Source organism: Poecilia reticulata, linkage group LG14 (assembly GCF_000633615.1).
Source record: "Poecilia reticulata strain Guanapo linkage group LG14, Guppy_female_1.0+MT, whole genome shotgun sequence".
Taxonomy (NCBI): Eukaryota; Metazoa; Chordata; class Actinopteri; order Cyprinodontiformes; family Poeciliidae; genus Poecilia; species Poecilia reticulata.
Genome location: NC_024344.1, coordinates 8,300,827 through 8,323,746, shown reverse-complemented (window position 1 = coordinate 8,323,746; position 22,920 = coordinate 8,300,827). Strand labels below are relative to the sequence as shown.

The following is a 22,920-nucleotide window of genomic DNA, read 5'->3' as shown; positions in this document are numbered from 1 at the left end:
ATGAGAGAGCAGAGAGGCCGATGGAGAGAATGATGATTTACCCCGATCTAGGTTCAAGTCTGAGGACCATGAAAGGAGGGACATGGGGAGGGAGGCAGTGATCATGGGGAAGGGAGAGAGGAACAGTGTGTTGACAACAGCAGAGGACTAAGAGATGAGGTTTGGGGAGGATATTAACAACATTCCATGGCAAAATCATTTTGGTTGAAACTTCTAATTATTCTCCAGAATTAGACCACTAATAGACGCACAAATGAAATGATTTCTGGCTAAATTCTGTTACATTTTCACTGTGTTAATAGTACTTATGTTAGCAAACTTGTCATTCTACCAGATCAAATTTGTGTTTTAATGTTGAAGATGGTAAGCATATAAAACAAAATGAATTAAATAGTAAATAATTTATTTTGGATTTACGTGAGTATTGAGATTTATATTTATCCAATATCTTGTTGAGGACCAGCAGCAAAGACTACGTACATTTAATTACTTAGCAAAAAATATCAATCAAACTGCGTGACATCACTTTCGCTGTCTGCGTCTTAAACATCTTATGTGTGAAAGTAGAGGGAAGAAATCAGAGACTTACTTGTTCCTTCCTCTGAAACCATGCCAAGCCCCTCTGCCTTGTTTTGCCTCTCAAAGGCATTTAAATCCAGTACGCTGTTCAAAACATAAACCTTTGATTTCATTCAGCGGTCCTAACTGGTCAGAAACAAACAACTGCTTTACTATTTTCCACAGAAAACAGCTTAAGGACTGAAAACCAACCAGCAAGTCTGCATTAGAGCTTGGATACTCAAAAAGAAGCCCACATCCTTTTTGTCTTTCAGGTACTCCAACATTTTCTGACAACACAGTGGAAGAAAATCAGTTTTAAAGCGGCGTCACTAAATCACCAAATAAACGGTGTGTTTCAACAACACATACCCGCTGGACCTCGCTGTTTCCGCCATTAAGGATGGAAATACCCAGCTTGAGGGTGGTAGACACCATTGGGCCAGTTTCACCTAGAAAACAAAGGACGATTCGAGCACAGGGAGACGGTGAAGGAAAAAAAATGCTTTAGAGTAAAAACATGGAGGAGGATTACCTTTGCAGGCGCTTATCATCTGCAGGACCATTTCTGCGGCGCCACGGTTATGAAGTCTGGACTGTTGGTAAAGAAGCCTTTGCTTCTCCATTTCTTTTTCCTTTGGCAGGCAGAAATCAGGATGAGTTTTTGGTAGCAATATATTGCACACAGATTATTAAAATAGGAAGGTGAGGCTCTTTACCAATTGGTAACGTATTCATTTAAACAGCGCCACTTATCACCGCAGTTATGCTGACACAGTTTAATAATTCCTGGTTAAAATCTATGAGAAAGAAGGTATATTAATCTGCACAAAATGAAGTTGATCTTTTCTCTACATTTAATCTAAATTTATTCATCATTTGACGCATCATGAAAAAAAAAACATTTATAAAATGTTCTAACATTATTATAATATAATAATCAATAAGGTATATTAATTAAGGCACTTAAGAGATAGTTTAGTTTTTCAGTAAATCAACATGTTTTGGTATTTTTACTCACAGTTGTTATACCTACTTAGAGCAGGGGCAAAAGAAAAGTTCGTTTTTGCCATTTTAAAGAAGCCAGACTCCAATTTTGTAGTGTTTCTAGGACAGTAAACTGTGGGGTTTTACACCAAGTCCCTTTAGACGCATTGAAAACTAATGTTGCATATTTATTTTCTATTTCTCTTCCTTAATCACAAGGGGCTAAACTCTTAACTGCAGCAGATGGCAGCCAGAGTGATCTCAAAAGAATCAGAACGTATGATGGAGCACTCAGAGCAGTGGAGTAGTTTAGAAACTCATAATGTTTCATTCACATAAGCTTAGGTTTAAGGATTAAGACCGTTAAGATTGCATTTTTCCTGCTACTGCCATGGTTTAAACTTCCACTGATTATGAAGTTTTCTTCACAACTCTTAAAATTTAAAAACTGTGTTGACTGCCTTTAAATGCTACAAAATGCCACAATGCTATAATTAGTTATTTTTCATCTGCAGTACTAATGTTTCCTTACATGCATCATTAGGAATTATCACTACTTTTTCAAAGTGTCTGTCTCTTACACACATTCTCATAGCTCAGTTCATTAGTAAAGGATCTGTTACACTAATTCTTCACGTTTGCTGGCTTGAGCAAGCGTTGGACTACAGGAAATGGCCCCACTGATTTGGCATATCGCCCCGGTATCGTTTCCAAAGTGTCTCAGTTGCAGGAACTCTGCAAATAAGATGATTTGGACAACGGCTAACAGCCACCCACTGACTTCCCTCTTTATTGGCATTTCATGGTGATGCTTCAATTAAGAAATATATTAATGACAATATAAAAAAGTATTATTTTTACTTTGACATAAAATGACATGTGCAAAAAGACAATGGCTGTCAAATGAAAGTCCTGAATTTAGAGAACATTCATCTGCTCAACCAATTAACAAATAATTTTAGAAAACCTGTAGCCCGACCGTAACCTCCCTCACCTCCCACCACCACCCTCCCACCCACATACATTTAGCTGTGCTCTACCCACTATGTGTCGTGCGGCCTGAGAGTTACGCTCGTGCTCGTGTCACCGCCAGTCTAGTGGCATCGAATTGTTCTAGGATGTTCTGTGTGCGAACTTTTGAAAGCGTGACTGCATGAACAGACTGCCAGTTGTGATGCGTATGCTAGCCTGGCTTTCACTGTAGTCAGTTTGCTATGTGAGTGGGGGGAAGGGGTCATTGGTCAGCAGCATCCAGTCAGTAAGACGGGTGTTATAAAGGTGAGGGACATTACATGGAGCAGTGGACAAAGCGAAAAGAGAGAAAGAGAGAAAGACAGCAGACAGTGATATAAACTGGGAGGAATGACATTGTCCTTGACCTTGAATAACGGCATCTTGAGATATTTTTAAAGATCAAACAGTCTTAAAAAGCCGTGACTTGAGGCATGTCTGACTCCCCAGTTTGCGGTAAGCATTTAGAAACAATTTAAAGCCGTTTTTGGATTCATAAACGTTTTAGTTGTGTAAAATGATACATCTTGACGAAGCACAAAAATGACAAGAGCAAACCGAGAAAGCTGACTTGACTGATATTGGAGCTTGCAAGGTCAGCACAGGGTGAACAAATGAGTGCACAGAGTCAGATGGAAAGGAGTGATGGTCTGCTCAGAAACGGCTGGAGTTGCACATTAATACTGCATATTATCTCCACCAAAAAACAAACCATTACATTTTTACTCTTACTTTTGTTTTAATATTTTACCTTTAAAATAAGGTAGGACAATAAAGGTTAGTTATATGCAAAGTTTATTGCAGTTTTAAGAAAAAAAAATGCATGCAATAATTATGCAGAAGATCATTGTGATGGAAACATTTATATTAACTTGAGTTGCAGTGCTGAAAAAAGTATCTATGCCCTTACAGATTTTTTTTGTTGCCTTTTTGGTTGCATTTAAATGTTTCAGATCATCAACAAATTAAATATTAAACACTTGAGTAATAATTCTCCTAAAATATTGATTTCATTCATTTAAGGGATAAAAGAAATTCAAGCCAAATCCACTTTACATGTGAAAAGTAATCCCCTCCTCCATTACTCTCTTCTTGCTTCAACATGAAGTAGTAAACAATGTTTCTCTGTCAGTAACTGCACTCATTCCTGGGAAAATGGATATGTGGAATGTAAATAAACCTTGTCTTTATGTTCTATAGAAAGAATTTGTTGACCTTTCTGAGCTTTATGTAGCTGTATCAGCCATGCCTTTTTTTTCTTTCCCAAGTCTCAAAACACCAGACTTGATTCCTCATTCTTGTGTTCACAGTCATCTCCTTTGAATGCCATCTCTGTTGTCGCTTAGGCAACACTTGTTTTTCTGAACCCTGCACCTTTGAGCGTTTAGTCCTCATTCCAGCCTGAATCAGAACTGTTATTAAACGTTTATTTTCTGGGATCCTTATTTTTATTGAGGCTAGAGGCAAAAGGATCTCAAAAAACGAAGAAGCCATAAACAAAGTTATTAGTGTCTGTCCATTTTGAAAGTGTCACAAAGCCGTTTCCAGCAAACCACTGTGACCACAAACAGAAGAAGCTAGGAACAATGATGATCCTTTCCAGAATTGGCCGGCCTACAACATTTTTTCAAGGGATGATAAAAATACATAAACCGTTTTTGATGATCTGAAATATTCAAAAGAACATTAGCTACAACAGAAGAAATCTGAAAGGGAGAAAATACTTTATCTCTACACTGTTCTAAGACCCAATCCAGGTTTAGGCCATGAAAAAACAGATTTTACTCTTTGAAATGGTATACGCCACATCAAACTACCTAAGATGCTGATTTACAGTAAAATCAAATCTAATGTTTTATTTTTGAAACCAAGATTCTGGTAAAAAAAAAAAAAAAAAGGACATCTGGATTGAAGCTTTGTGATTGCTGAGTTAGGAAACTAGTAATGAATGAAGCAGAGCCGACAAAAAGCACGTAAAGATAAGACGGGACAGAGAGGAGGAGATGTGGTTGTGACGTAAATGCTCCAATGATGAGTTCACTCGATGCATCGAAAGCTACCGCTCCGCCGTGTTCCTGGTCCCTAGCCCCTGGTCGCCCATTACCAGTTCTGACTGTCGCACCTCAAAGGACATCTCATCTTCAGATTGTTCCATCATTTCCTCTCCCATTTCTTCTTCTTCACCAATATGGCAACTCTAACATAAAGACGGAGTGAAAAGTCATTTCAGCCGTTCGATAAACAGGATGCCAAATATCACATCCCACAGCTGGGATCTCGTGTGAGTGACGCACCTTTGCCATAATGTCTGCATATGCCATATACAGATGATCTGTATCGAGTTTGCTGAAATTGAAAGAGGCGACAATCTCATGAGAGCATTTTGCAACAGTTGTGGTGTAATGCTCTCATACGAGTATCCGTAGAGTCCGGTTGGACCTGCCTGACCTCTTTTCTGTCAGCGCTGTTCGACTGAAGTGAAGAATAAGCTGGTGAAGTGGATCTGGCTTGGTTTCCGTCTCTTCTTCTTCCTCTGCTTCTTCCTGCTCCATCGCTTTCTAGACGTCACAGGAAAACAAACGTGAGAGAACATCTGAGAAAATCTGGATCCAGATGAAGGAAATGTTACTCACAGATAAATCGTCTATCATCCTGTCCTCAAATGAGCAACCCTCCGTCTGAATCCAGTTGCGCTTGTATCCCTCAAGGAACATGTTTGAAGCTCTGTGCCTGGAAAGAATGTTAGCAGTCATAAATAACTGAATGTTGGCATTCAGTAAATATCCACGGTGTGTGAAGCTTTCTCACCTTGCAATGTTGTAAAGTGGCGTCATTCTGAAGCAGGCCACCACAGCCCTGCGTCTCTGCTTGGACAGCAATTTGTGCCATACCATCTTCTTGGATTTAAAAGGATGCTCCGTCTTGCAGAGACAGAAACATTTTGGTGTTTACTTTTCTTACTAATGTTCCTTCTTGTCGTCTTATCTGTGGTTGAGGTGCATATTTTACATTTGCCATATAACCGGTTCTCTTGTGCTTACCACTTCAAGATGGTAGAGGACAGCAGACACCTCCTGTACTCTCTTGACAACTTTCACTGGAGCATCAGCATCTTCAGCCTTTCCTGCCATCTCTTTGTAAAGGGCCATCTGCCAGCGCATGGAGGGGTTGTCCACCTTTTCACACAAAAACGGGCCACAAACATTTCTGAGATGTGATCTTTCCGATTACCTAGAACCTTAACTCATGTGTGAAACTTGACCCTGCTGTGTTAACGGGTCAGATATTACACCTTGCCCTGAAGATGGAGGTTGTTCTGCAGGAACTCTCTGACTTCTTCATCTGTGTCTCTCTGGTAAGTGAAACAAACATTCATTAGCAATCAATAATTATCTTCAAACCCAAATATTTACTATATCAAATGAAGAAACCTTACCAAAGAGTAGCGGATTTTGGCCAAGTTGATGAGCTCCTGATCGGCAGGGGAGCACATGTTGAGGCCGATGGGCAGCATCTTCTTCAAGGCAGCAACAATGAGTGACGTCTGAACAGAGTAGCGATCTCCACGTTTCTTCTTCTTGGTGCGCTCGGTGTCTGAGCCTCCACCCTAAGGACAGGAACAACAACAAACCAAAAGCATTCACAATATTCCGCAAAAATCTTACAGGCGCGACACCTGGGATATGCGCTCTCCTGTCATTAGTAATATGTACAATGTTCTAGAATACAGAAAATAACAATAACTGATTATTTAGATTAGTGTGTATTACAAAATCTAATTGAGTGCATAAGTTTTGACTTATAGTGCATTCACGAGACTGAAAAACATGTTTTTGAGCATAACTAAGTTAATAATACAAAGTGTCCACTCTTTTGATCGTATCTACATCCATCAGTATCTTTTAATGGGAGCGTTTGATCACTGGGTCTCTCTTGCAGCCTACGCAGCAGAGTCAGATTTATATAAAGAACAAATTCCACACAGGCAGGTGACTTCTGAAGATGAGGCATTGCACTTTTGCAGAGGACCACTCAAATGTGAGCGAATAGAAATTCAGACCAGAGTTCTCACATTTTTATGGCTAAAAAAGTCAAAGCTGTGTCCTTTTAACTTTATTCTCATATACTACTCTTTCACCAAACATTTCAATAAAATACATTTAGGTCTGTAGCGATCCCTTGATCATTTCAGCAAAACTTGAAATGATTACTTTTACAAGGCAATGCAGAACATGGAAGTTGTGCAATTAATAGTAGAAATGCCTAGCTAACATTATAAATGATTCTTGCAAAGATATAACTATCATGCTTAGCTGAAATATTACATTTGAGCATGAATTTCAAATTACAATCTTTTAGCTCAGACTGATAAACTGAGGGCCTAGAGAAAATTAAAGGGAAGGATGTGACATCACTGCCATGGGGATAAGGAAGGCTGAAAAAAAGGGGTCTTATTAAAACAAATGAAATTACAATTACTGCATGCAATAATTATATTCCACTCAGGTGAGGAACCAGTAAGCATTCTGTGAACACTGTTACTTGTTTTGTTTGTTAAGAGTTAAAATATCAGATGGCATTAAGAGCATAAAACAATTTTTAAGGTTAAATCTATTTGCTGCATGCAGTTAAACATCTGTTTGGGGCTTTTATCACTTTACATGCCTCAAACTCCCGACTTTGTTTCTGTGAAAGTTCAGTTCTTCTGTTGGCTGCTCTTTCTGGATTCCTCCAAGGTGGACAAATTGATACGAGAGTTTACTGTGTTGCATGTGAAAGTACTTCATGGTAAGAACACTTATCCTTCAATATGCATGTTCTTTAAAAAGACTGACGTTGTCTGCCTTCGAAGCAGAAATACGACTGCAACAAAAGGCAGAGACTGCTCCCATTTGAAGGCTGCAAAACAACACAATATGTGAATTCAATCCGGCTAGATATGGCTGAGCTTTTACCCAGTGAAGAATGTTAAGAAAAAATGGTTTTTAATAAAATTGAAGATGCAACAAGTATTGGCACCAATGCTACTTTTGTTTTGTGTGAGCCTTTTTTGCCAGCAACAAGTCACATTTCAGGAGAAACAGAAAGTTGCGGATCGCTAATTAAAGGTTCCCAGAAAATATGTTAACCTAAAAAACAAGTTAAATGTAAAAGTGCTTTAGTTACATTTATGAGTCTATGTCAATAATTGTACCACTGTTGATTTAAAACAATACTTTATTAGGGCAAGGTATAAATGTACTCAAATTATTATGTTTTTCAGTGTAAGACTATTCTACCTGAATAAGAGATTAATTTTAATGCTTTTTACACATCTTTACCATGAGTGACAATAAATGTATCTAAAGCAGTTACAGCGTAGAGAGTAAATTGATACACTGGCTAATGTGTGCATATATAAGTTTTTCACTTAAGACAAGACAAATGATAGGCTTAATTTCACATAAATGCTCAAATCGAAAGCAAAAATAAATTTCAATGAATTTCCTTCACTACACACACTCTTTAGAGATTTTGCTCCATGACACATAAAACAATTAATCAGTCTCTGTTAACTAAGGTAATATCCACTACTAATAGCAAATGCTATTAAGTAAAACATATATTTATGTTACATAGGAGTGGTTTAGAGGGTGCAAACAATTTATTAAATTTATAAAATAAGTGTGAATTAATATTTTAGTTAGGTTCATGGCCATTTTAATTTTAAGGGGGAACCCAACAAGTGTGAGAAAAACCTACTTCAGTGACATTAAGCATCAAACCACGTATTAGTCTGCAAACTAATAAGTCTAAAGGAAACTGAGCCAAAATGTGCTGTGGCATTTTAAGGGAGGAGAAAAGAAAGAGCACAGAGAAGACTAACATCGTCCCCTAGAGGCGAAAAGCTACATTACAAAAACATACAGCTCAACCACCCATCAATGAAAATAAAAAAAAATAAACAAATACAAAAAAAAGGCAAACAAGAAGTCTCCAACTCAACTATGATGAAATAAAAGGGCAAACTCAGTGAGAGGATGATGGCACTGTTCTTTCACGGCCTCAACAGGATCCATGTAAAGACCGGTGCCATGAGCCCATCTCTACAGATGTTTACTTTCATCAAGCGCCTCCAGACTCCCCTCCACACACACTGGCAGGACTGGGAGCGGCCCACAGGCCTGCCCGTCTGTCCTGGAATCCACCGAGAATGTCAGCATGTTTAACTTGTGATCATTTATCACCAATTCTCTCCATGGGCAAATATGTTCACAAGCTAAAGCAGAGTTGGACATGTCTCTTTGTATGAACCATACACATGTTTATGCGTGTTTCCGTAAGTATGACCCAATGCAGAGCTGGCCCAAGGCATATGTGAACTAAGCTGCTTAGTAAAACCCCCAGGGCAAAAAACCCTTAAACTCAAACCCAGAAAATAGATCTCAAATATTACATTTCCCTTTACTTAACTTTTCAAAATAAAATTCAAAGATTTTAAATTCTTCTTGATTTAAACATATAAAAAAAAACTCTAAAAGTTTGCTGTTGCTAGTTTTATAATCCCAGTTGCTTGTGTCTGTGCTAAAGTCACATTGTATGAACATATTGTAGTTACAAATTAACCAATACAGGGAACACTTAGTACTTAGCAAAATAACTTTAATCTCTTTCTTTTTTTTCTTTTTTTTTAATGGCGTATGGAGCTTGAAGACGTTACCACAAAAGCATAAGCATTCAATCCATACACTTTTTTATAAAGAAATCATATTAGTGGTAAACAGTATTTAATTTTTTTAATTAAACCATAACAGCCGTGGTTAGTGGGATATAGTTTGTCTTCAAATGGCTTAAAGTAGAAAATTTAGTAAACTGAAAAAAATGTATCTGTTTAGTTTTAATATCTTTTATTGCTATGATCTCTGGCCATGTAGGGCTTTGAAATCAAATTGCCCCCCTCCCCCAAATCAAATTCTGCTTATGGCCCCACACAATCTTGGATCAGCTCTGTCTAAATAAAATCCCCAGTATGCACATTTATTTGTGTATGGATTACACGTGAATGCAGATTAGATGTGCCAGTGTGCTGGAGGGGTTGATGAAAATTTTCCCCAAAAGTGAGGTGCCATGCGGTCAGCACAGCGGTCGTGCAGAAAAAAAGTCTAACCTCTGTGTCACCGCCCTGGAAACCCAGCCGCAACCCAAAGGAAGAGCACAGAGGACAGCCAGAGAGAGAATATTGTTAACACAACTGCTACTCTTAAGAAAAATGGGAACTAAAATACAAGCCTTAAGAAATTACAGCAAACTACATCACATTCCACCGAGCCCTGCAGACAGGATTAATGAAAAATGTACCAGAAGCGAAACCAGATCAGATATATACACTATATTTATTTTTAAGTAGGTGCCAAATAAAAATGTGTGTTTTTTTTTTTTTTTTAAAGAAGCTGTTACACACGCCAAGGACAGCCGTCTCTCTGAATGGTTTCAATGTGGTTTTCTTGTGATAAGAAAATCATCAACTCATGATGAAGAAATATTTACTTTTGGGAAAATTCTTCATTTTTAATCTCACCAAATGACTAAGTGCATAAATCTAAAGTCATTGTCTTCCGTTTAGTTTAGTTGATCAGTATTGCCATTAAATATACAATTTAAATAGTATTTGCACTTCTACGGAGCTTCAAGTGGCACCACATGTAGAAAAGGATATTCAGATATTTAACTACAAACCATAGAGCAAAAAAATCTGTTTAATTTGGATACAACAAAATAATTTCTTCGTTATCAGAAAATTTCACTGCATGTTTAGGAGCATCAAGAAACTATAAAATGCAGAAGAAGGAGGTAGTGCAGGAGGCTACAAATCCAAACTTGTTTCTAAATGTCATAAACTACTTTTTGTATTGATAACAAGATCAAAACAATATGTTGCTTTATGTGTAGCCCAGTGGTCAAGTTCACAGCTGAAGTGGAAAATCACTGATGTCTAGTTAAATGAAATTAAACAGAAAATTTTCCATGAAGCAAATGTCTCATGATCAGGCAAAAAACAGCTTCATTGTTTTTGGATCAAGATATGATGAGTTATACTTTCTCCTAATAACAGACTGATCTTCACATCATCACAAGAAAACCACACAAAAATTCAACATCCATACTTTTACTACAGCTTGACCAAAAGTAAATGTCAGAAAATTGTTATAGATGTATAACAAAAGAAATCTAAAGGAACAAAAGACATCTACACAAAAACACAAAAGTATACGTTCCACGTCAATAACAGTGACAGAAATGCCTAAAATGAGATTTAGCAGTACAGTAAGACTGCAATCGCTCACCTTGCTCATTTTGCTTTTGCTGTCAGCAGTGAGGAATGACATGTTATTGATCTCGTTCATCACAACAAAGTTCTGCTCTTCTCGCTTGAAGTTCTACAAAGTAGAAAGCAAAGAGAGCAAGAAACGTCAGATAAAAGAAGTTAACTTTCCAACCAATATTTGTTTTCAAAGGCAAGCTGAATGAACTCACATGGGATTTGGACCAGAAAATAAAGACTTCTCCAACCATTCGGAAAAGTTCTTCTGCGTCTGGATCAGGGCAGGTCAGCCACCTCGCTCTGTAGCAAAACAAGGTGGAATAAGTAAGTACCCTTGTTAAGAGGCTGTAAATGATGGCGGTGATTTTCTTTTACCTGTTGTTGTCCACGTAGCGAATAAGTAGAGGATAGAGGGCATACAAGTCTCTGCAGAGCACAGCAAACTCATCGCGTATCGTCCCATCTTCCTCATCCCCCTCTGATTTCCCCTCCATCCGCAAATGGTCCTCTTCAGCCACCACCTTTGACGTGCGCTTCTTCAACTTTTCCATCGTTGGAATGAAGTGGGATTTCAGCATTTCTGGCTTTGCCCTGCTCACAATGGGCTGCGAAAACACTAGCAGAGAAAACAAATTGTGCCATTTCATATGAGCAAGAAGACTAACTCAGGAATACACGGCTCTGCAGTAAGTTACCCATTGCTCACCGGCCAATCTCTTCATCCAGGAGGCTTCATCAATACCCAGATTGTTGACTACGATTTTCATGATGCTGCCCAGAAGTTGATTCAGATGTTCTGAAGTGACCTCGGTGCAGAGTTGACCCTCCATCTCAGGAAAGTTTTCAAGTCCCCTCTCCCACCACCGTGGCAGGTAGTTGCACAGCATGGGCAGAGTGATTTCAATGACGTGAGGCATCTCAGTGTAGCGGGCCCCCGACTCTGCCAAGTCTCCAATCTCCTTTAGCAGAAGGTCCAGCGGTGGGATGTCAGGACATAACTCTTGAACCGCATTGGGAAGACCCAGGACTTTGCACAAGAGGGGATGGAAGAAAACTCAGGATCAAGGCTTTACTGAGCAGGATTATACAACGGTTTTAAACTCACTAGCTCTCTCTCTTGGTGTCTTTGTGGTGTACACAGAGAAAGCGTTAAATTCATTTAGATGAGGCTCTAAGTAGGCCACTGGCATTGCAGCAGCAAGATGAGCCAGACATTCCCCAAGAGCTGGTCTTTGCCTGTTTACAAAAAAGATAACTTGTTGCCAACACATCTCTACTCTCAAATTTCCATAATTCCTAGTCGATTCACAATGCAGGAAATGCTAAAGAGTGCTGTATTCCTTATTACTACAGCACCTGCGTGAGCAAAGTTTGAGTTACCTCTCGACATGTGGGTTCTTGACCGTCCCAACTGAGTAGATGCTACACATGATTCTATAACAGGAAATCTGCAGATCATCCACTGTGTGCAAGTAACCAGAGACAGAGACGGCAGATTCAGGTCAAATAATACACTAAAGGCAAAAAAATAAACAGAAATTTGAGGAAGCAACTCACGCATGACATCGTCTCCGAAGAGATGCTGAGCGACGTGATCAAACAGGGAGGTAAGCACAGGCAGCAGGGCGATGGTTGTGTAGTTGATATTCTGGGAAACGCCTTTCACTTGCTGTCATGGACGAGGCAGATGGCATTTTGAATTTGGATTTAATTCCAGTGTTTAATTTCTTTGCACAATCTGTTTCAAACGTTATGTACCTGATTGCCTTTCGATACTTTGCCCAGTTTGAGGTTCTCCACCATCTTCTCCACATCATCAGCCGCACTCTCGAAGAATGACCGCAAGCCTGCTTTCACAATCTCAGGACCTGATTTCATCACAGTCCTAAAACAAAACGCAGTAAAAACATGTCACAACTGAAATTTCAACATTCATCTTGAAAGTTGTTTTAAGTAGCAGCCAACCTTGCATCCAACGACCGGGCCAATATGTGAAGACAGTTAACTATCGCAGAAGCATCCGTTCCTACAGAAGCAAACAGAGGTTGTGTTATAAAGCTTTAATACACACTAACTGTGCAAGCATTTAGTTGAAGTTATCCAGGTTAGAGTAAAAGGAGGACTCCACAGGCAGAGGGAACCAAAAGACTCGGAGATAGTCTAAAGAGAAATCTTACCAAAGAGAGAAACTCTGTGCCTCACCAAAGCAGCCATTTTACAGAAGATACTATGACAAACAGAAAAAAAGTAAACGGAGAGAGAAATCCAAGAAAAAGGACATGCATAAAGAAATGAGAGTCGTTTAGAAAGGAGAATTCAAAGCAAGTATTTGCTCACTAAAACAATGGGAGAACTTACCTCGCAATCATCTCCTTCTCCTTATTAGAAGAATGGCCGCCACTGCCCAGGACTTTTGCAGGCGTTGATAAGAAGTAGAGGCAGTGATTTTTGAAGTACTGGTTGATTAAAGGCATCAGTATCTACAAAAGTGTGTGTGTTTTTTTTTTAGATTAGTACCACAAAGAGATTTAGTCTTTAAAATGATTTTCTCATAGACTTTACCTTAGCAAAGAATTTGATTTCTTGCTCATGAGGAGACTTTTCTACTCGTCCACTGCTCACCACAGCCTCTGCAAAACATATTCCAAAATATGGCAATAACACATTAGCACTGGCTTAGCAAATCTAGATTTGGTTTATTCTTAGTGCCTCACAGATTTTTAATTTGTGACATCAAGACATTTCATTTGCATTTTTGCCCCACAGTACCGAGATGAGCAATGAACTCCTGGGCTATTTCCATCCATTTCAGCAGCTTCTGCAGGAAGCCGTAAGCAAATCTCTTTTCAATGGACGATATCTCCGACTCCATGTCTTTCATGCCCCTGAACACAGAAAGAGGCGACATATTTACACTTTTTCTTTGTTTTATGTGAACACTCTTGCCTTAGATCAATGCATAGATATCATATAAAAGGATTATGATATCTACAAGTTCTTTAATGGTAAAAATAAAAGTTCTGAAGTTTTGGCTACAGCCTTACTATTTCCTTCACTTTCCCCAGCCAACCCATTGGATTTTACTTAAAGAAGATAATATCACACTGAAACATTTTGACCTGTTCTACCTTTCATTTGCGTAAGAGAGGAAAATTCAAAGATCTTCCTCTGTATGCTGCAATTTGTGGAAAATTACACAAAGTTTGTGAGTTGTGCTGTTGTGGAAAAAAAAACTGCTAACTTTGCATGAAATTACCATAATTTACAAAATCATGCAAAGTTGGCACTTTTAATGGACTTTCAATGCAACTTTTAGAGCAACTTTGCATTAAAAGTGTCATTATTTACCAAATGACACTTCATGACAACTGTCATAAACATTCATAAAGACTTCTTTATGTTCATGACAGATGTTATGTCATGTTTATGACAGTGTCATGCCAGTCTTATGCACACCCCTTCAAATAAAGTGTTACCAAAAAACTTTCTACCCATTCATCTATTTTTACCAAGAGAGTAAAACAGTATTTATGTTGTTTCTGATATTTGTACACTTAAACAAGTATTTAATTTGCTTACATTTCCTATTAACATAGCTTGATAAAAAAAAAAAAAAAGTCAGCTTTGGTCTTTGGAATGGCCAGGAGAAAACACTAGATCTATTAAGACTGCACAATTAAATCATAGAACATAAAAACAAAAACTGATGTTTTCACCTTGTGACAGCATATCCATTAAGTTGCAGGAACTTGAGCAACTCGTAAGCCTTCTCTCGGTCTCTGGCCTTTTCCTTCGCTGTCAGAGTGTCATAAGGCACCAGCAGAGGATGTGTCCCGCCTCCTACACAAACAATCCCACAACCAAAGAGAAATCAGAAAAAGCTCCATATTCAATATTAAAATATAACACAACAGCAGATATTTTTTTTATTTTTATTTTTTTACCTTTTGCTTGGAGCTCTAACTTTTTTTTTCGTCCCCAGGTGTTGTGATAATTTTCGGCCAGTTGCTCTGCCATTGACTGTGTTCAAATGTAAGCTATTAATATAGACTATAAATTGAGATGAAGGCAGATGTTGTTGAACTTTTACTGCCATACCTGCAGATCTCTTGAAAGAGCCATGTGTGAGACGTCAATAGGCTGTGGACTGTAGCCATGGCTCGGGTCGTAAGTTGCCTGTAACAGAAAAATAATCTTATAACATATAAGTAGCAATGCAACATAAAGCGTCGAGACATAAAAGATCTTCAAACCTGAGCAGTCTGGGAAATTTTTCTAGAAGCTGCCTTTTTCTTCTCCGACTCCTCTTCCTCTCTAGCTTTTTCTATGTTCCATTCCCATGCCAGCATGGCTTTTATCGACTCTTTGATCGGCCAGCGGTAGATTTCTTTGTCCTTTGCAAAAAAAATTTAAAAAAAATAAAAATCAGCCTCACATGAAGAGGAGAATCAGCGATTTGAAACGACCTGCAATGGACAGCTTACCTTCTCTGAGAAGGTTTTGTATGGTCTGAGCATGGGATGGGTCTTTGCATTCTCATCCAACACCTCTCCATATGACCAGTTATTTTGAATCTGCAACACAGAACACAAACTGCATAATTTATTGCTAGAAGGAGAGTTGATTTCTATGGTTGTCATATCAGATACAATTAAAGAAATTTATTGTGTTTGTTCTGAATGGGTATAATGGATATAATGGAAAGTAAGCAAGCTGATAGGAACTTGTCTTGCCTTTTCAAAGGCCCATTTATCATGGGTGTATTCAGCATATCTGTTGATAAAGGGATCCAGTCTTTCAGGGATAATCGTGCTATTGGTGGAGGCAAGAAATCAGAGAAAATTTAGCTAAAATATTAAAACAACTGAAAAATGTGTCCATCAAACAGATTCAGAAAATATTTACTTTGTGGTCTCAACTGGTTTAGGATCAAAGTTTCCCTCTGCATCTACCGACGCCTTTTTCTCTGTTTTGGAGGAGTAGCTGGCATCCACATAATCTGGAGGAATGGCTCCAGCAATGGCACAGAGGCAGGGCATTGAGATCTTGAAAATTTCAGCATCAAATTTCTGGAATCATTAATGACAATATGTTACAGTATTAAGAGACACTTGCCAGCTAATGCATTTGAGTATTTGTGCATCAACAACTTTTAAATGTTTTCTCATATCAGAGCCCCTAATCCCAGTTTGTGTTGTGTAACATGAGAAAACATGAAGAAGTTCACATTTTGGCAGTTCCATTGTGTTTCTGGGAACTCACCTTGTGGGCCAATGATTCAAAAATACCCCAGAAAAGTTTGCGAGTCAAATGCAGCTCTTCCTCTGAGGCAACTCCAAAATTAGCCCAGCCATTTGGGAGGCAGTAATATTTCCAACAGCGCTCATAGTGGCTGGTCAGTAGCTGCAGATTCAAGACAATAAAAGTGAAAAAAACAACAACTTAAAACTAAATTTTTTTTTTGATCAAGAAAATAATCAAACGTCTTCACACCTTCAGTGGTCGTTTGGCATACTCATTTAGGATGGGCACATCAAACACCAGGCGTCTCAGCAGGTGCTGAAGCATGGCCGGGCGCAGATTTCTGAAAGCAACACAAACAAAGCCTCCTTCAGGAACAAACCTAACAATATTAGATGAAGGAGAGAACTGATATATTTGTTTGAGGTGTTCGCTTACTTGCACAAAGCCATGAGGCACTCCTCTATGATGTCTCTCTGAGCCTTCGTGAAGGCTCGCCCTCGAGACAGCCTGTAGATCGTGTGCAACATGGAGTCTATCATTATGGCTCGGTGGTCACTGCCGGCAAACAGCGGCGCACACTTGGTGATGAGAGGCAACACAGCAGTACACAGATAGCGGTTCAGAGCGAGAGCCATCTCTGTTGTGCTGAAAGCGGCCTGTTGGAAATAAATCCCAGCTGTTACCTGGATCTACACTTACTGGATATCAATTCCAGAAGACGTTTCTGACTCACTGTGTCCAGAGAGGCGGCAGCCCTCATGTCAGGTAAGAAGCCCACCTCCAGCACATGCAGCAGGAAATCCTGGTTGTCAATACCATAAACTCTGTCCAGGAACAACACCATGGGGGCCTTGTGGTCTGGCACAAAACTGGCGGACATCTTTGGCTCTATAATGCTATTGTCTGAGAAAAGCATAAAGCATGTACATGCTGAAGGGCTGTATGATGCACTGACAAAAAACAAGTTATTAAAACAGTGAAATAAAACAACTCAATGATCTAGCAGTGATAGAAAACGACTATCACTGCATTTACTTCTTTTAATGGCATTAAAAGAAGTAAATGGGTTTTCATGACTTTTGCTATTTTTCCTTCAGTCTGAATGGTCATTGTCCGACTTTTATGTCATTCACCTGATTCATGCATCATAATTCTGCACCAGATAAAGCCAGACATTGTAAATCAGGATGTAAACAATGGCTGAAATTATAAGTATGAACTTATGGAAGAAGTCTGTCACTGAAGAGAACCACATCAAAATCTCATCACTCCGGGTCTGACTACACACCCACAAAGACTTCCCAGTCAGTGCTCTACAAAAGACCATTGCTATTATTTGTGCTTTCTTTTTATTTTCATCCTCTGTCTCGCTGTGATTGTGTGACAATATTGTTATCTGCCCTTGCTGAATAAACTTTAAAAGTGCTGCATAAATGGCTCCATCCATGATTACTTCCTCTAACAATGCGCTGCTGTTTGACGTCTGTGTTCCTCTAATAAGAATGCAGGTCGCTTTGGGGTCAGAAACCGTTCACACCAAAGTCTGACTGCACTTTTGTGGTGTGTTATGTATGACTATGCACGATATTTAGATGTTTTTAGAAAATATAGTAAGTGACAAAAGTCACTGCAAAAGTATTAGAATCGCTCTGTTAAATGAATTAGCAGCGTGTTTCTTTTAATGCCGTGCTTTAACATTTTACCTTTCCCCAAAGCAGGAATCTGAACAGGAAGACTGATGACTCCTACGAGATCCTCAATAGGAACCAGGGACCTCAGAATTGCCCTGATCCGAAGGGCTTCACCCTTTCCAGCTTGAATCAACTGTGAGGAACACATTTTGTTTACTGCTATATCCGATGTGTTATATAAATCTAGCATGAATGCTGTGATTCTGCTCATCTTACATGCATCTCTGGAGCACATCGTCCCAGTAGGTCAATGAGAGCAGAATAGAAGGACATGATGGCATTTCCCAGGTGCACTCGATTCTCCTCCTGCTGCTCTTCTCCTCCAAACCTTCCAGGAATAAAGGAATTCATTTTGTAATTTGTTCTTTAACTCAAAGCGAGAAGGACAAAGTTCTTTCTGAACCAACACTGAGACCTCTTACATGGGAAAACGTCTGTCTTTTTTAATGCTGGGACCGTCTCTCGCAGGGTCCTCTGATATTTTGATGGCTTCCTCCACAGCAGCCAGCAGACCGTTACCACCCTCGCCTCTCAAAGCCGGACCGAAGCACTCGGGTCTTCGAATGAGAAGACGCACAACAACGTTGGCATTCTCTTCCACGCTCTCTCCTAGATGAATGAAAGTCATCTTAAGTCTTGTTATCGTCAAACAACAAAAGGAGAAGGCAAGTGTGCCTTTAAGTTCAATTTCAGAATTCAAATATTTGTTAAATTACCATTGACAAAAACAGCAAAACGAAGAAAGTCAAGGTATTTCTCTCCACCGCAGGGATTCCAGCCGATGTCGGGGTAGCCTTTAGCCAGCAGCATGGGGCAGCTCTGAAGCCCACACCCAGCCAAGTATTTCACCACCTACAAAAATGTTAGCATTGACAGATAAGCAAAGTGAATCTACTACCATTTAGGGTGTCACAGCAACATTTTACCATTTCTAAATCCTGCTCCTGGAGAGCCAGTGCCAGCTCGTTGTTGTCGATGCAAGACGCCGCGGCCACATCCAACGGGGTAGAGCCGCGCATTCCTGAACAAATAGCACACCATGTTCAGCTCGGCTTCAGCAGCAAGAATTGTAGAAGTGAACAGCGAAACAGTCACCAAGGCCAATGCCGCTGTTCTGCAGAAGGTAGCTGAGATGATCAAACATGGAACGCTGATTCTGGCGACTGATGCGGCAGAAGTAGCAGAGGAAACGGCAACAGTTTGTCACCACTCGAGGGAAGCGGATTTCCTGTTGAAAGACAGCGTGATCCAGTTGAGCTTTAGGATATTTAAGGTTGTAGTTTTTACTTTCACATATCCCACAAAATGTTTTACTCTTTTAGCCTCGAGTCCCGTCGGTATTTAACCCAAACAAAGACGATGAAAATGAATACCTTTGAGTCTCCACCACCTAGCACGTTAACCATAACCTCCATGACAGTCTCATGCATCCCCAGAGCACGCATCAAGTTGGGGTGCTGATAGAAAACTCTGTTACTCATGATGTTTCTAAGGAGCAGAAAATGATTGGACAAATGTCTTGTCACCTTCAGTTTTAACCAATGGCAAAAACCACAATCAAAACCTTTATCCACATACCCAATGCTTTGAATTATGAGCCTCTCCTCCTCTGGACCCATCTGCACGATAAGCAGGGAGCGGATCTGACCCAAGCACTCCAGGAGATCCATGGTGTCCTGTATCGACACCTCGTTGATGGTGTAAGCTTTGGGAAGTGCTCGCATCAGTTCACCGAGTCCGTCATACTGCCTGTGAAGGAGGCTGAACATCATGCGCACTAACTCCGGGTTTTGAATGAATGACTCTTGCGCCCAGTGGATCATGGTGTGGGAAATGAGCTCCTGCAATGTGCCTGGTAGAATCGGGAAAGGCGAATAAACAACAAGGACAACAAGATTAAATGTGAGATTCTCCTTCAAGCCACAGCTGCCAGAACAAAAAGGTATATCCGTGTTGTAACGTCACGTGTGGCAGAGCGGAGTGACACAACTCACTTGGTTTTTTATCTTCCTGCGGCTCAAGCTCCACCTCCACTTTTTTCTGCCGAAACTTTTTCACCCTTTCCAGCAAACGAAGCAGGCGCCCGCGAAGAGAATTGTCCACCTCCTCCTCGTGTTCTGCCTCATTGATATGAACACCTGCAAATTTTAGTTTGGAAATTAAGCATTGAACATTTTATTTGTTAGCCACATGAAGAGGAAAGATTTAAAGGATTCATGCTCGAATGGGGCAGATTAAAACTGACCACAGTGTGTCAGAAGAGCGTTATGGAAAACCAGCAAGGATTCACGGACTTCATCGGGAACTGGACACTCTTCGTCATCAGGGCAGTTTTTAAAGTTCATGAGCATGTTGACCTACACAAACAGCGCACAAGCAAATGGAAACTCTTTGGAAAGAAATCAGCAAAATATGTAACAAAAAGTTATTTAATGTCGTCTAATCACAATCCTATTTTTACTTCAAAATCTATATAATAGGACAACCATTTTCCGTTAGATGAGTCCAGACTTTCACTGTTTTATGTTAGGAAAACCGATACTACTTTTTAAGATTAATGGCAGAATAGCAAGACGTTTTTTCTATTACTTTCTATGTGAAAGTATTGAACAGGCTGATTGGATGTCAGACAGTGGGAAAACATTTTATACAATGTATGTAGGTACCTGGTTTCAAAAAAATCTGATTTAAAATAGGTATTTAATGAAATAAAATCTAATCCATATTTGCTTGATTTTCTATTTGTTTGGGATGGAAGTTGCAGTTGTAGGTTCGTATTCGGTTTTCTTACTTGCTCCTGCGGCGGAGAGCGAAATTCACGGGTCTTTCGTGCGGTCTCTGCGGCCGACATGGTGAAGGCCATCATGAGCTCATTGTAGCGCTTCCTCTGGTTGGACTGTATCTGGGTGACGAACTTGTCCGAGAAAGCAGCAATGGCCTCCACTCTGTGTCGTAGCTCGCAGTCACAGAAGTACTGCAACAGGGTGCACATCTGGGAAACAAAAGCAAAATGAGTTACTAACATTGTTTAGAGATATTTCTGGTGAAAAAAGTAGCAATACCCATTTGTACCTGCAGTTTTACAGACTCTGGTAGTTTCATCTGAAAAAGTCCTTGTTCGAGGTGTTCCTCCTTAGACTCCCCACAGGTTTCCACTGGTTTTGTCTCTTTCTCCGTTTCCTCAGCTCCTTTCTCACTATTTATGAAATCTATTTCCCCTGCTTCCCTTTGGGGCACATTTAAATCTGTTTCCTCTAGTTCTTCCTCTTCCTCTATTTCTTCCTCATCATCGTAACCATAATCTTCAAACTCCTCTTCCTCTTCTGCCTCAACTTCCTGCTCATCCGCTTTGACCACTGCGACTTTTGATGGCTCCTCTTGTTTGTTCGCCTTTGACGGCTCCTCCAAAGGCTCCTCTGATTTTGAAGTATGAAAGACTGTGGGCTCAATCATTTTCAGGATGTGCGTGACGTCTTCATCATCAAACACACCCATTATGAGGAGGGTGCTGATGAGTTTCAGGATTGGAACAAAGTGAAACTCAACGCTGCCTCCCACAGGGTCTCTCATGGCTTGACTTCCATCCTGGACAGCTTCGATCAGCATGTTCAGAGCCTTGGTCTTTAACACCTGGAAATACAAGCAAATTAATGTATTTCTTTCTCTAGAGAGTTTCCATAAGGTACTGAAACGAGTAAACCTCACCTGTAAGGGGATGGTCGGACTCAGAGTGTAAATATCTGGATCTGTCCCCACAAACCCAACGGATGAGAAATGCAGTTTTGGACGGAGGCAGGTGGTGAGGCCGACCCCGGGCAAAGCGTGAGACTTCACGGTGTAAAGAGTGATGCTGCGCGTGTGGTCCGTCATTGGAACTATGAATTCCTTATTCGTTCCGAGGCGATTGCGTTTAGCGGACTCGAGATGCATGCTGATGAGGAGGTCGTAAAAGCCGCTCCTCATTGGTCCCGGCAGGTAGGTGCTCTCTATGGCGTAGAAAAGCTGAGATTCGTCCACGTGGCTGCACAGTGCGTGTGCCACCCGGTTGTTACCCAGCGCGCACACAGAGCCGTAGAGCTTCAGAGTGTGGTAGTGGAACTTTAGCAAGTCCATTCGTTCAGACAGTTCCAGTATGTCTATGCACCTAAATAAAACACAGAGTCAGGTTTAACTAGAAAAAAACTGAAATATATATATATATATTTTTATCTTTGGCATGCAGAGGGAAATATTTCTGACCGACTCTCCTCTGGGATGTGAAGGGCCATCATAGAGAGCGGTTCCATACACTCCACCATCCAGCCGAGTCTTTCGCTGACACGGCCCGTCTCTGGAGCCAGGAAGTTGTTGGGCATTCGACTCCAGATCACTGGGGTTAGCATCTGGACGTCTAATCTGGGAGGACACTGCGGAACTGGATTTTTGCGTTCACTCCGAAACATGGCCGCCGACAATGGCATGATGTTCTAGCAGAACGAGAAGGATCGATCACGACATTGGTAAGGAAAACTTATTTGGACATAAGTCTGACCTTTGGTTGATAATTCTCTTTGCATCTTAATCAAGTAGAAATCCAAATTTGCCAGCCATGCAGGTTAAACATAAGAACCCTCAAAACATAAGCTAAACCTGAGTGCACTGAACTGCAGCTCTCTCAGGTGTGAAAGTCTTTGCTGCAGGGAGAAAAATCAAAGCTGGATCATTTCAGTAACAAGGCAGTTCAAAGTGCCATTTGTTGCCGAGTGAATAATATAAACTTATCCCTTATTTCATCCAAATTGCTCTATTGTAGAGGGGACTGCTGCCTTTAATCCTAACTGCGAGACACCAATTAGACTGATCACTACACTGCCTTATCTTTTTAGCACAGGGGTATGCAAAATAAAATTTTTGGGGGGAGTTTAAATCATCTTACAACGTCTTCATCCAAAAATGTACCCAGAGGGCTGCTTGGACTCATTCATCAAGTTATGTTTGACATATACAGCATAACAACTGAAGGTAAAATGTATTGTGCTATAAAATGGAACTCTCCATCCATCCATCCATCCATCCATCCATCCATCCATCCATCCATCCATCCATCCATCCATCCATCCATCCATCCATCCATCCATCCATCCATCC

General features: G+C 40.2%; 1 protein-coding gene across 8 annotated transcripts in view; it reads right to left on the bottom strand.

Annotated features, from left to right (window-relative positions):
- Window positions 1–22,255, bottom strand: part of LOC103475680 (ryanodine receptor 1-like) — a 38,279-nt gene extending 16,024 nt beyond the window's left edge. For 3 of the 8 annotated variants that reach the window (XM_017308673.1, XM_017308674.1, XM_017308680.1), the window contains exons 1-52: window positions 22,033–22,255; window positions 21,499–21,937; window positions 20,866–21,423; window positions 20,585–20,785; window positions 20,039–20,150; window positions 19,788–19,931; window positions 19,372–19,645; window positions 19,167–19,281; window positions 18,889–19,021; window positions 18,720–18,814; window positions 18,510–18,645; window positions 18,216–18,402; window positions 18,010–18,121; window positions 17,806–17,926; window positions 16,836–17,005; window positions 16,538–16,758; window positions 16,352–16,442; window positions 16,121–16,261; window positions 15,764–15,927; window positions 15,592–15,670; window positions 15,343–15,432; window positions 15,112–15,252; window positions 14,957–15,034; window positions 14,803–14,878; window positions 14,575–14,698; window positions 13,628–13,743; window positions 13,421–13,488; window positions 13,217–13,338; window positions 13,036–13,085; window positions 12,824–12,884; window positions 12,617–12,743; window positions 12,416–12,527; window positions 12,239–12,320; window positions 11,964–12,094; window positions 11,565–11,885; window positions 11,234–11,474; window positions 11,071–11,158; window positions 10,881–10,973; window positions 9,704–9,718; window positions 5,993–6,163; window positions 5,849–5,908; window positions 5,598–5,732; window positions 5,365–5,477; window positions 5,190–5,286; window positions 5,005–5,114; window positions 4,851–4,902; window positions 4,661–4,753; window positions 1,094–1,193; window positions 931–1,010; window positions 772–848; window positions 590–663; window positions 42–59 (exon numbers count right to left, since the gene is read on the bottom strand). In XM_017308673.1, the coding sequence (XP_017164162.1) occupies window positions 42–59; window positions 590–663; window positions 772–848; window positions 931–1,010; window positions 1,094–1,193; window positions 4,661–4,753; window positions 4,851–4,902; window positions 5,005–5,114; window positions 5,190–5,286; window positions 5,365–5,477; window positions 5,598–5,732; window positions 5,849–5,908; window positions 5,993–6,163; window positions 9,704–9,718; window positions 10,881–10,973; window positions 11,071–11,158; window positions 11,234–11,474; window positions 11,565–11,885; window positions 11,964–12,094; window positions 12,239–12,320; window positions 12,416–12,527; window positions 12,617–12,743; window positions 12,824–12,884; window positions 13,036–13,085; window positions 13,217–13,338; window positions 13,421–13,488; window positions 13,628–13,743; window positions 14,575–14,698; window positions 14,803–14,878; window positions 14,957–15,034; window positions 15,112–15,252; window positions 15,343–15,432; window positions 15,592–15,670; window positions 15,764–15,927; window positions 16,121–16,261; window positions 16,352–16,442; window positions 16,538–16,758; window positions 16,836–17,005; window positions 17,806–17,926; window positions 18,010–18,121; window positions 18,216–18,402; window positions 18,510–18,645; window positions 18,720–18,814; window positions 18,889–19,021; window positions 19,167–19,281; window positions 19,372–19,645; window positions 19,788–19,931; window positions 20,039–20,150; window positions 20,585–20,785; window positions 20,866–21,423; window positions 21,499–21,937; window positions 22,033–22,253 (7,030 nt within the window). In that variant the 5' untranslated portion in view covers window positions 22,254–22,255. The remainder of the gene's footprint in view (window positions 1–41; window positions 60–589; window positions 664–771; window positions 849–930; window positions 1,011–1,093; window positions 1,194–4,660; window positions 4,754–4,850; window positions 4,903–5,004; window positions 5,115–5,189; window positions 5,287–5,364; window positions 5,478–5,597; window positions 5,733–5,848; window positions 5,909–5,992; window positions 6,164–9,703; window positions 9,719–10,880; window positions 10,974–11,070; window positions 11,159–11,233; window positions 11,475–11,564; window positions 11,886–11,963; window positions 12,095–12,238; window positions 12,321–12,415; window positions 12,528–12,616; window positions 12,744–12,823; window positions 12,885–13,035; window positions 13,086–13,216; window positions 13,339–13,420; window positions 13,489–13,627; window positions 13,744–14,574; window positions 14,699–14,802; window positions 14,879–14,956; window positions 15,035–15,111; window positions 15,253–15,342; window positions 15,433–15,591; window positions 15,671–15,763; window positions 15,928–16,120; window positions 16,262–16,351; window positions 16,443–16,537; window positions 16,759–16,835; window positions 17,006–17,805; window positions 17,927–18,009; window positions 18,122–18,215; window positions 18,403–18,509; window positions 18,646–18,719; window positions 18,815–18,888; window positions 19,022–19,166; window positions 19,282–19,371; window positions 19,646–19,787; window positions 19,932–20,038; window positions 20,151–20,584; window positions 20,786–20,865; window positions 21,424–21,498; window positions 21,938–22,032) is intronic. The other 5 variants (XM_017308676.1, XM_017308677.1, XM_017308679.1 and 2 more) reach the window with 5 other exon arrangements.
- Window positions 22,256–22,920: the final 665 nt, after the last annotated feature.